Below are 11,061 nucleotides of genomic sequence, written 5' to 3'. Positions count from 1 at the left end.
CAAATAAAAATAAAACAGTGTGAAGTTAAAGGGGACCCATCATGCAAAATGCACCTTTGTACGTCTTTTATACATGAATATGTGTCCCCGGTGTTCCAGGGAACGCACCAAGTGTCAGAAAACACAACCCTCTCTCTTTTCCTCCATAACCAAATCTGTAAAAACGGGGCTTTAACGGATCTGATACAGACTGATACAGATTTGAAAATAGTGTGACGTCGGTGACGACGAGCTCTGCCTATATGGCCAACTCTCCACCTATCAGGGGAATGAGAGGCTGCCGTGGCATGGTAACAGCATGGTAACAGCATGGTAACAGCATGGTAACAGCATGGTAACATGACGCTCGTAACTCGGCCTCCTCCTTTGCAGGTGGGCGTGGTCAGCTGCAGCGCATGCAAAGACAGGGCTGGAGGAGAGCAAAATAGAGCGAAATGAGGCATGGCTAAAATGCATGATCTGTTTGGTATTTTGAAAAAGAAAACGTATAAATATACCTTATGTAGGTATGGCCCTACAATATATTATTCAAATATTGCATGATAGGTCTCCTTTAAATAAGCCTTACAATTGCTGTTACTAAAATGTCCTAATTGCTGCTTAAAAATCTGTATTTTAAAAGATGGCAGCTTTTTTAAAAAGGAATACTAATTATTTGTACCATTGCTTGTGTAGCTATGACTATGGGAACACACCCGTATCTACTGCACTTTACTGAAATGCATACTCGAGGTCTCTAGCACCTTTCTAGCCATATAGTATACAAATGTACGGAGTCATAAAAAAAAAAAACGTGCAAGACCCACGGATAAAAGACTGTTTCCAATACTTAAGGCAAAAACAATTGTCATATATACCAATATACATATATTTGAGATTATTACATCTATCAAAACTGTGTTTTTCTAGTGGGTTCTGGTATATGTTGCTTGGTGACCTGTTATACATACTAGAGCTAAAAGTGCGGTATGACCAAGTCAAAGTCAATGCAATGCCCTCTAGTAAATACAAAAAGAAACTTTCCTTATTTGGCAGTTCCTTCAGTTGTTCTTTTGCCTGCCTGTTAATATTTAGGTCTTTTATTGGAGTGTAGATCAGGAATGCCAAACTGAAGATCACAAATAAAAACAAGTGAGTGCCCAGTAGAAAAGTGCAAAATACGCCAGTGTGTTTCTTCTCCAGACCCCGGACCAGCACCTATAGCTGGGACACCTTCCTGGGCAGAGGCCTTGGTCGGGGGACTCGGGGGTCGGAGGTCCCGTCCAGCTTCATGCTGCCTGTGCGGAGCTGGTGAGGCTTGGGTGGCAGGGCAGGGGGGTCCACCTGTGGTGGGATGGAGAGGCTGTGGGGCAGCGGCACGGGCCTGCGGGGGTTGTTCCTCTCGTACACGCTGTAGGGGGGAGGCGTCTTGTTCTCTCTGCGGATGGGCTCGTCGGAGCTGCTGGAGACGGAGTTTGGCATGGTGGAGGGGGGGGCCAGCGGGTAGAGGGGGTGGTCTCCTGCATTCAGCTCGGTGCCCGACGCCTCCGACACGCTGCAGCGACTGAGGGACGAGATGCCGCTGCTGTAAGAGCCCGAGAGCACCGGGGAGCTGGACACCAGGCTGGTGGACTGGCACTCAGTGGGCGAGGGGGTGAAGGGCGGCACTGTGGTCTGGGGAGAGAAGAAATGAAAAGAAGATCAAATTATATTTCTTCATGAGAAATCTAATAAGCTTTTGATGTAGTAATTCACAACCTTTTTGACCCTTGAAATCAAGCAGTTCAAGATATTAGACAACAAACGAATACAAAATGAATTATTAACCATTTGAATGATCAATTATTCATTTGAATAGATTCTAAAACACTTGCTTTTTCCAACCATAAAAGCAAAGCATTCCCTGTTTCCAGATTCTCTTTTGTAATAATTCATTGCTTTTCTTTGTCTAACAGTCACAGCAAACTAGAACCGCAAGTAACGGTTATTTTAATCATCGATTGTTTTCTTACTACTTTTAATGAAATGGTTTGGTCTATAAAATATGAAATAAATTGTGCAAAGTGCATATCACACAGTCTGAGAGCCCAAGGGACAGACATATTATAAATGGTTGATGAATATAAATCTTTATTAGATGTACAGAAAGTGATTTGCTTCCAAAGCAGAAACTAGAAAATAAATGCAACTGTTTCTCCGTGAAATAAATGGGAGATTGAGCATTAATGCAAATTAAAATCAATCGTCAAGCAGTTTTTACTCGATACCCCGGTCACTTCTACCAAAAGCGTGGATTTGAATTATTTTATCCTTATTTTGGATAAGTAAAGGGAACTATCATTTCACAAAAAGAGGGAAACACACAAGTTTAAAGCCTTAAAAAACACGAAAAGGCCTTATTGAAGGATCATGGAAGCATGCAGCCATATTGTGCTTTCTCCAACATGTGTGCTGACACAGCCCTACAGCGACGATAAATATTTCACCAAAGGGAGAGTGTGTGAACAGATTGAGAGGGCCAGGTTTTTACACTCCATCAAGCGGCCCTGTGCACCGAGACGAAAAAACACAATATGCCCCCCTCAAAAACCCGATCACTCATCAAAATGTTTTTCTAAGCAATTACACCATGGGGCCGTTATATCTGCTAAAACTTAATTGGATGTAGTGGAGTATACAATTGATCAGTAGGATTGTATTGTTCATGGTACGGGGGGCACGCATTAAGAGATGTATCCATTTGACATGCACGAGCACGACTGGACAAACCCTTTTTTTCACATGTGGCCCGAGAGCGATGGAAATCCATGTGTTTAATAAAGTGCTGACGAGCGGTTTTAAACTCGTGACCCAGTGCAGGGGAACGTTACCACTGAATATGGTTTCTACACTGCAGCACCATGTGTTGTCTGAAAGTCCTGGGCTTTGTGGTGTGGTAATGGGCCCCCGGCTGCACTGACTGCGTGTGTGCAGAGCATGTGGCCTGCTGCAGGTCCACGGAGGACCCATATCTGACTTTGCTCTGATGGGCAGCATGGTACTTCGCTGCAGGCCTCTTCTACTGCAACACACAAACGTGCCGACATGCACACTGGCACGAATCTGATTGACAGGGCATGCTGAGTGCTGGGCTGTCACTCAAACTTTGGTTTCCAGAGTCTCACGCTCTTTTACACACAGCCTACACACACTCTCTTCACATGTGAGAAGACACTCGCAATGAAGCAGAGGAGCTTAGCATTGTTGCTGGTGACACAAACAAAGATAGCAGTCGGCAAAACGACTTTTTACCCCTTGTTAAAAGCTCAGTCAGCACCTCGTTAACCTTTCCTGCAAGTTTTCAAATTCTGCAAACTGGTATAACCACGGAGATGCTTATTAGCAACCAATCAGAGCTGGGAGACAAACAGAGACTAATCTGTCCGACTGCAGACAAACATTTCAATACATTCGAGGTCACAGGTAAACAAAAATGTGTTTTAGCACATCTAAGTTTAGAAACGCTGAGGGAACAATCAGTACAGCACACAAGCCGGTCTCTTAGCAACAATAGTAAAGTAAAAGAACATTACAAATAGGGTTCGATCTTAGTTTAATACACTGACAAGTTGATGTAGTGATGTCGAATAAATCCACCCGTTTTTGCGTCAATATTTCTGCGAGCAAGCCAGGAGCCATCCTCTCAGAGTTTGATTTAAACTCAGTTGGAGCCTACCAGGTTTACATTTAGCTAATACGATGATAGCCCTCCAGCCACTTTCGTTTCGAGTGCTCTTTGGGAGAGCTGTGTCATAAAAAAAAACTACAAAATCAGCAGCAGTGTAGCGGTTAGCAGCTTCACTGAACACTAATGCAAAGCTCCCAGGCCTGGTGTTGAGACAGAGCAGGATAAAGACCCTGGAGCGGGGCCGGTAAGACATTAGCGGTGCAGGATAAAGGCCCCCTGAGGCTGTCGCTAAGCAAGGTCAGGCTGTCTGAGGGAAAGAGAGAAATAAGATACTTCAAACGGACCAAGGAGGCGGGTGACAGGAACCAACCTTTTGCGGCGATCTGGAAGCTGAGACGGGAGACTGCGACCTCATGTTTTTAGCCGAGGATCCTGCTGACAACCAGAAAAGAGACAGAGGGGGAAAGAAATTCAAATTAGGCAAGCGTTTACTTTCCTTTCACCAGGATGACACAGCGTGAGTCATGCAAACATACACACACAGAGCTGAGAAGGCCAGTGGCTGCCTTAAAGCATCCATGAATCAAATCTGATGTTCTGCAGGTCTGCCTTAAGCTGTTTCTACATCCAACAGCTGTTACTGCACTGTGCAATGAGGGCAAGGAGAAAGTGTGTGTGGGGACTCCATCTGCTTATCTAGCTTATTAGTCTGTTGTGTTCTACAATATATCAGAGAGCGCCCAGTAATAACTCAAGTCTATTGCATCTGTAAATAAGTAACAACTAAAATACAGTTTGAGTTGATGGTGGGGAAAACTGACGTTGAGAGGAAGAATCTGGGAACTGACTTTAATTCCAATCACTTAAGAGAGTCCTCAGAGACTTTCGGACGGTTTCTCATATCAGCAAATATCAGTATTTCAAGCCATTTAGTAAAGAAAATGCTGTTGCCATCTTGTGTGTGGGTGATATTAGGAGCAGCAAGCCAGGACAAAACAGTAGCCGAGAGCCTCAGATAGAAAAAAAAAGTCATAGTAGGAGGAAGTGGAGGAAGCACCAGGTGTCAAAAGCCGGAGTGGAAAGTTAGTGCCATTCTTCATTGGAGAATTCACCCCGATCGTCCGCATTACCTGAGTACGGTGGCCTAGGAGGTACAGGAGGGCATAGCAATTTGCCCAGAGAGTCAGAGATGGATGGAGCGCCCATTTTGACACTGTCTAGGCTCCAGCTACTGAATGTGGCTCTCACTTATGGTACACAGAAACATCACAAGTCACTACAACAGGTTATGGGATCACACAAGACAACACATTTCAGATGGATACTAATTATCGGGGGTGTGTGATGCATTCTGAACTCATGTTGGCCTGTGGAGGGAAAACACTGGGCTCACACGAAGAGGGAAGAGTGTATACATTGTCTGAAATAGAGTGTAACACAAGGTGTGTATTTTAAAAAGGACTGATTTCTGTATTTACCCTCTTTCTCTTTACTCTTGTTAGTGTGCAGGGCTGAAAAAGGGAATCTAGGGATCACAATTTAGATGTGCTAGCCTAATATCTTCTGCTAGGTTGCAATGCTTGATATTTTTTTATATCCAAAGACCCGAGCGTAACATAACTCTGGGACCTGTATGAAAACAGGTGCCTTGATAATTTCTACCTCCTATCATTAATAGAAAAAAGGAACATTGGTTTCAATTGTTGATGTTTCCAAGCTGTTCTGTTACAAAATGTTCACTGCAAACTATAGTCGAGTGGGCGTGCTATTTTAATACCTCTATATTTAGAATTGGAAGTTATAATTTATGGTTGAAAGCAGAAGATGTGACAAACAACACTTTCCACATTCACAGGTATTGTGTCAATTCTAGCAACTTAGGTCGTTGTTGTGTGCGTGAAGGTGTCATGTCACCGTATTGTGGCAGTTCATCTATCTATAACATGAAAAGGTGTGTTCTGGGAGTCACAAGGAAGCGCTCACATCCCCACTCTTTCCTCTTTACTTTAAAGTGTCTCTTCCAAACCCTCCTAATTATTTCACAAAGCGTGTGTGAGCATACACTCTCTCTACGTGTGCATTTTACACTTATAGAAGTTCGTAAAAAAGCAATCAAAATGTTCAATTTATTTTCTTTTTTGTACACACATGGGGGGGATAGCTTTCAATCTCAATTCACAGGAATACTTTCAGCTGGAAAATCATGAAATAGGCATCTCTCTACTTGTCTTCGCGGAGCAAAATGACAACCAGGGAGTTCACGTGATGGAAATGAATTCATACATATGAATGTCACACACGTCCATCATTGCTACGGGAATAATACCTCGCCTTTTATTACTTTTTCAAGATAAGGGCAGATGAAAAGCTGTGTTACTAGACATGGTGTCTGGTTAGGAGTCGAAGGAAAATGGAGCCCAGCTTGTGTGTATGAGTATATGTGTTTGTGTGAAAACAAACAAACAGTCAAACACACACTGCATGTCTGGACAGTTGACCCCCGACCTGATCGACTATATACTGTAAGTGTGTGTTAGTTTATTCTGCTTTCATAATTGTCAATCATAAGTCTGATGTAATGTTTTAAAGGGGCCCTAGTATGGATTTTTTTTTGGTTAATATTTGTATTTTGTGCCTCTACTGTGAAATGTTTCCATGCTTTAATGTTCAAAAAGGTCTTTATTTTTTCTCATGTCATAGAATATCTGTCTTTAAAAAAAAATAAAAGAAAGAACCTCCCTCTTCACCCCTTTTATATATTATGGGGGAAATTCTTACATATTTTATCTTGTTCTTTGGCAGGGTATACATTTGAGTAATGTACTGTAATTTGATGGAAATGCAAATATTTGTCAAAAAAGTGGCAGAAATCATCTTTTCTCTTTTTCAGATTAATGTATTTTTATGCATGGTCTTTGTTTAAAAAACACAAAATACAAAAAAATAAAGAAGATTATTCTTGCAGCACTCTTATGCTAACACTACACTAAAAGCAATGCAAGACCTGCACACCTCACTTTATTATTCTTATTCTGCTGAAGGAGATTCCCAAGGTGAGAGTGCATTTGGAGGGGTTGAACATTGAGATTAAATATAGTGTTTTACCTTTGTCTGGTGCTGAGAGGTTGGGGTCACTCCGTGGTAAAGTGGTGTCGCCTATCTGATGAGGAGCAGCTCTCTACACACGGAAATAAAGTCAAAATGACAGTTTAATACATACAGAGTTGATTTGAGATAACATAGGACTGTTCAAATAAATATCAAAAAGGTGTGATTTTTCTCAGAAATTCAATACAATCAACATCAGATTCAGAGGGGAAACAGTGCTGAGTGACCTTTGTGTCTAGCTGTGGTGTGATATTTGTATAAGAGTGTGAGCATCCCCCCTCTATCCTCAAAAACATAAATCTATTTGTTCCTACCCCGGTGCTCTAGTGACAGAAATAGACACACAGGATCAATGTTTCCAATAATCAATGTTCCATTAGCAGCTAATAGCTGGTTGCTGATCTAAAGTTGGATATAATCATGAGGTCTCCTTACATCTGTAGACTTGAAACACAGAAAAACAGATGAACTGAAGCTCGAGATGAGAAGCCTTGAGAAACAAACACATTATTCTTACAGTAGCTCCGTCACTGAGGATGGAGTGGGTGATTGCGTTACAAACAGCCCTTCAGCTAAAGAAGATAACGCAATATCAGGCTCTTCTTGTTGGATCTAGCTGAACTGGGTGTTTTAAAAAAAAAGAATTTTCACTGAAAATGGAGCAAAGCTGGACTGCTGCTCTTGATACAATGAAAGTCTCAGCTACAGCAAGCCTCATTAGGCGCGTTCACACCAAGTACTTTTCCCACAAAGGTTCCTGAGAACTCTTTAGTTCTCATGAACTAAGTACAGATCGTGTTCACACCAGAAATTAGTCCCTCGGGGTGGATTAGGCAAATGAAGCCGCTGACGTCACTTCTTCTTCTTCTGCTTTGGGTTTACTGGCAGGACTCCCAGCAGCTTCTACTGAAGCCTTCCGAGTAAACGGCCAGAACGCCGACACCTCCTCATCTCCACCGCTCCCATGTTTTATTTTGAGTTGTCATTAGTTAGTCTCTCTGCGTTTCTGCGCTGGGCTAATGCTAATGCTAATAATGCAATGCGAGGATAATAAAATGGCGGCTTCACAAACGTTTTTGGGAGTTTGACGGGGCGTGGTTTGCATTCCGCCCAGCCAATCAGACACAGGAACCTTTTTCTCCCACGAAAGTCCCTGCTCTCTAGCAGCGACTGAAAAGGGGGTAAAAAAGGTTCTCTAGAACTCATTTACTTCCTGGGACTTTTTGGTGTGAACGCAACTAAATCGTAGTTCTCAGGAACCTGTGTGGGAAAAGTACTTGGTGTGAACGCGCCTATTGCACCTGCTTTCGTTCAGGTGGCGTTTTTGCGTAGGTATGAAGTGAGAATGTCTGTTAGATACAAAAATGACCTTGATTTCTGCCTTGTCTTCATTATAAAGAGTAAAGTATCGTGTATGTCGTATTCCAATTAACACAATCACACATTTCTCAAACTTAAAAAGATACAACTAATTCTTAGGGTCTTTGTAGATAGCTTATTCAAGAAGTATCTTGCAAATAAAATAATGATGCTTGATAGAATATTCTAATATTTATCAGAAACCCTGCCCTCCAAATTGCAGAGGAATATTATTTATTTATTTAGTATTTGTATCGACTATTTAATTATATTTTATTATTTTATTTATGTGTATTTATTTATTTAATAATTGCATTAACTATTATGCACTGTTAATTATTGTTATTTATTTTCAATACAATTTAATATTCTTTTTTACTTTATGTATTTATTTCATTTTCTCAGATTTTCTCTTGCTTTTTGGGAAAAATGTCATTTTGGTTAAACTTGTTTCTTGATTATTTTTTAAGGTAAGGTTAAGGGAGAATTACAAAAATATAAAAATAACATTTAGGAAAAAACATTGATGAGGCCGAGTTAGCACCATTAGAAAATGCAACCATCTGTAAGAGCAAGTGAGAGAAAAACACAATACTCCATTACGATCCTAAAAAAACAACAACACCAACACCCAGTGAGGGAATGTCCATCTGCTTACAGTGTGGACAGTGCTTTCTCCATTCTGTATTTTCTAAGTTACTTTATATAGACACACAGATGGCCCTCAACGCTACAAAACCCACTAGCCTTGGCCTCTGTTGCTATGGAGAAGTAGAGCGGTAGTGAAATCAACAACACAACAACAAATTAAAAACAACAAATCAACAACACAGCAACATAGTGTATTATATATATATATATAAATCTTATAATACATTTACACACAAGAGTATAGATACTCTTGTGTGTAAATGTATTATAAGATTTCTCCACCTCTAATCTTCCGGATTTTCCTGCAGAATATAAAGTATGGTGTCTTTCCAAAAATGCACCTTGGGAGTAAAAGAGTGGCAGCTTCAGATTTTTACCAAAGATATGTGCTGATGCTTTTCTGCAGCTTTTGTACTGATGAGCCAACTGAGTTACATGCAGTGCTTCGCCTGTGAGTCACATGTCATTGTCTACGGAGAAAAAAGACTCGGAATAACCAGCAGTGATGCCTGAATTAGCGCCTCCTACTCTATTCCTCTTTATGAGGAATGAGGAATGAGGAATGAGTCCTAAAACCAGGAAATGAGTCAGCATTTAACCACTTTCGGTTCCCTCGTCTTGAATTCAATGATTATTTTGGTTAACACAAGCAGAAGAAATGTTAACGGTGTGTTCTACGACACAAAATGTATAAGTATATACCTCACTATACTCAGTGAAGCTTCTATGTGTCATAGAGTGACTTAATGAGACTACTAAACATCATCATGCCAAACATTAGCCGCCATTAGCCGCCTTTAGCTTAGCGCTGTTGACGTGAAGTAATGCGGCCGTGATGTAGTTCCTTGTAGCCTTATGCTAGCTTTTACTTTTGCCTTTTCATTTACGCTTCAACAATCATAAAGTGGTGTTAATATGTGACGGTTGTCCTTCTGAACAATTCATTTTTTCTGCAATATACCGAAATCCCCCCCCAAAAAAACAGTGCTTAGGTTGAGGGACCCCTTGCGATGCTAACATGCTAAATGAGCCCTCTGCTCTGGCTCCCTTGAGCTTAGACAAAAATAAGAAGGAAATAAAATACAAATATTTGTAGGACTATTTATATTTTGTTGCACAGTTGAAAATGTTTCGTATCTTGTATTTTGAGGTGATACTGTGACACATACAAATATCAAATAAACGGTTTTAATTAGGTCAACTAAAATATGCGTCACACATCCTGCTACGGTCCCGCGCCAGCGCCTTTTCTTGCAGGCGAATAACCTGACCCCCGGCTCCATGAGCGAACTATGGATAAATCAAAGAAAATCGGAAGAACACAGAGGGTTTAATTCTGCGTGGACAGAGTTATCTGCTTTCACAGCAAACGATGCTGGCTTACCGGTATGTTTGATACGTGGAGAGAAGTTGTCAAAGGTGCTGTAGCCTTTACGTATTGGAGGAAAAACACGGAAGAGGAAGCCAGCTGACGATCTTCAGTCATAATTCAATCAGATAACTATTTTTAGGATGCAGCTATATGTTTTAATTATTTCAAAGTGGTCCCATTTTAAATTATATTAATTTCCTTCAAATGTGCAGAAGACTCCCCAAGTGCTGTGTTGATTTATTTTAAAGTAGGCCTGTGTATTTTTATTCTCCTTATAAGAGGTCTTTGTTTATTATTAGAGGTAAACAGTTTTCTGTAGTTTTTGTCTATGATGTAACAATATATAAAACTTTATAAGCTATCAAGCTATCAAATATGTTTTGCGGCTCCAGACAGAAAAGATAGGTGGAAAAGGGGGCAAAATGGCTCTTTTTTGGTCAAAAAGGATGCAGACCCCTGCCTTAGTGGGTGTCTAGAATGAATGTGTGTGTATGTGTTCACCTGTGCAGGGTCCAGGGGGTTGGGGAAGATGGCGCTGACCGGTCGCTCTCTGGGAGACAGACAGGTGTTTTCTCTGGAATGCTTGTGTTTCTCTGCCATCTGGGGGGAACCTGGAATGGCAGCGTGAGACGTTAGAGCGCTAACGCACACACTTACACACCGGCACACACAAAAGCAAGAGCAAGTGTATCACATAAGGGGCCAAATAACAGCAAGGTGTTAGACTATTACCCACAAACACTGGCAATCAGGAAAGGCCAATCTCTTTTCTCCCTCCAAGACTCTCCACCATTCTTTCAGCCTCACTAGCTCTACGACATGATAAATGGCCTGCCTTCTCTTCACACACACACACACACACACACACACACACACACACACACACACACACACACACACACACACACACACACACACACACACA

General features: G+C 41.3%; 1 protein-coding gene across 1 annotated transcript in view; it reads right to left on the bottom strand.

The window, feature by feature from the left end:
• Positions 1 to 491: 491 nt before the first annotated feature.
• The window catches only part of dock4b (dedicator of cytokinesis 4b), an 82,054-nt gene continuing 71,484 nt past the window's right edge, over positions 492 to 11,061 (bottom strand). Inside the window, exons 39-43 of the mRNA XM_010787992.1 lie at positions 10,638 to 10,747; positions 6,752 to 6,824; positions 4,777 to 4,893; positions 4,017 to 4,078; positions 492 to 1,653 (exon numbers count right to left, since the gene is read on the bottom strand). Of these exons, the coding sequence (XP_010786294.1) occupies positions 1,198 to 1,653; positions 4,017 to 4,078; positions 4,777 to 4,893; positions 6,752 to 6,824; positions 10,638 to 10,747 (818 nt within the window). The 3' untranslated portion in view covers positions 492 to 1,197. The remainder of the gene's footprint in view (positions 1,654 to 4,016; positions 4,079 to 4,776; positions 4,894 to 6,751; positions 6,825 to 10,637; positions 10,748 to 11,061) is intronic.

The sequence above is a fragment of the Notothenia coriiceps genome, unplaced genomic scaffold, assembly GCF_000735185.1.
Source record: "Notothenia coriiceps isolate Sejong01 unplaced genomic scaffold, NC01 NC01_scaffold00031494, whole genome shotgun sequence".
NCBI lineage: Eukaryota > Metazoa > Chordata > Actinopteri > Perciformes > Nototheniidae > Notothenia > Notothenia coriiceps.
The sequence above is the reverse complement of the archived record's forward strand: the minus strand, read 5'-3'. Positions and strand labels throughout refer to the sequence as shown.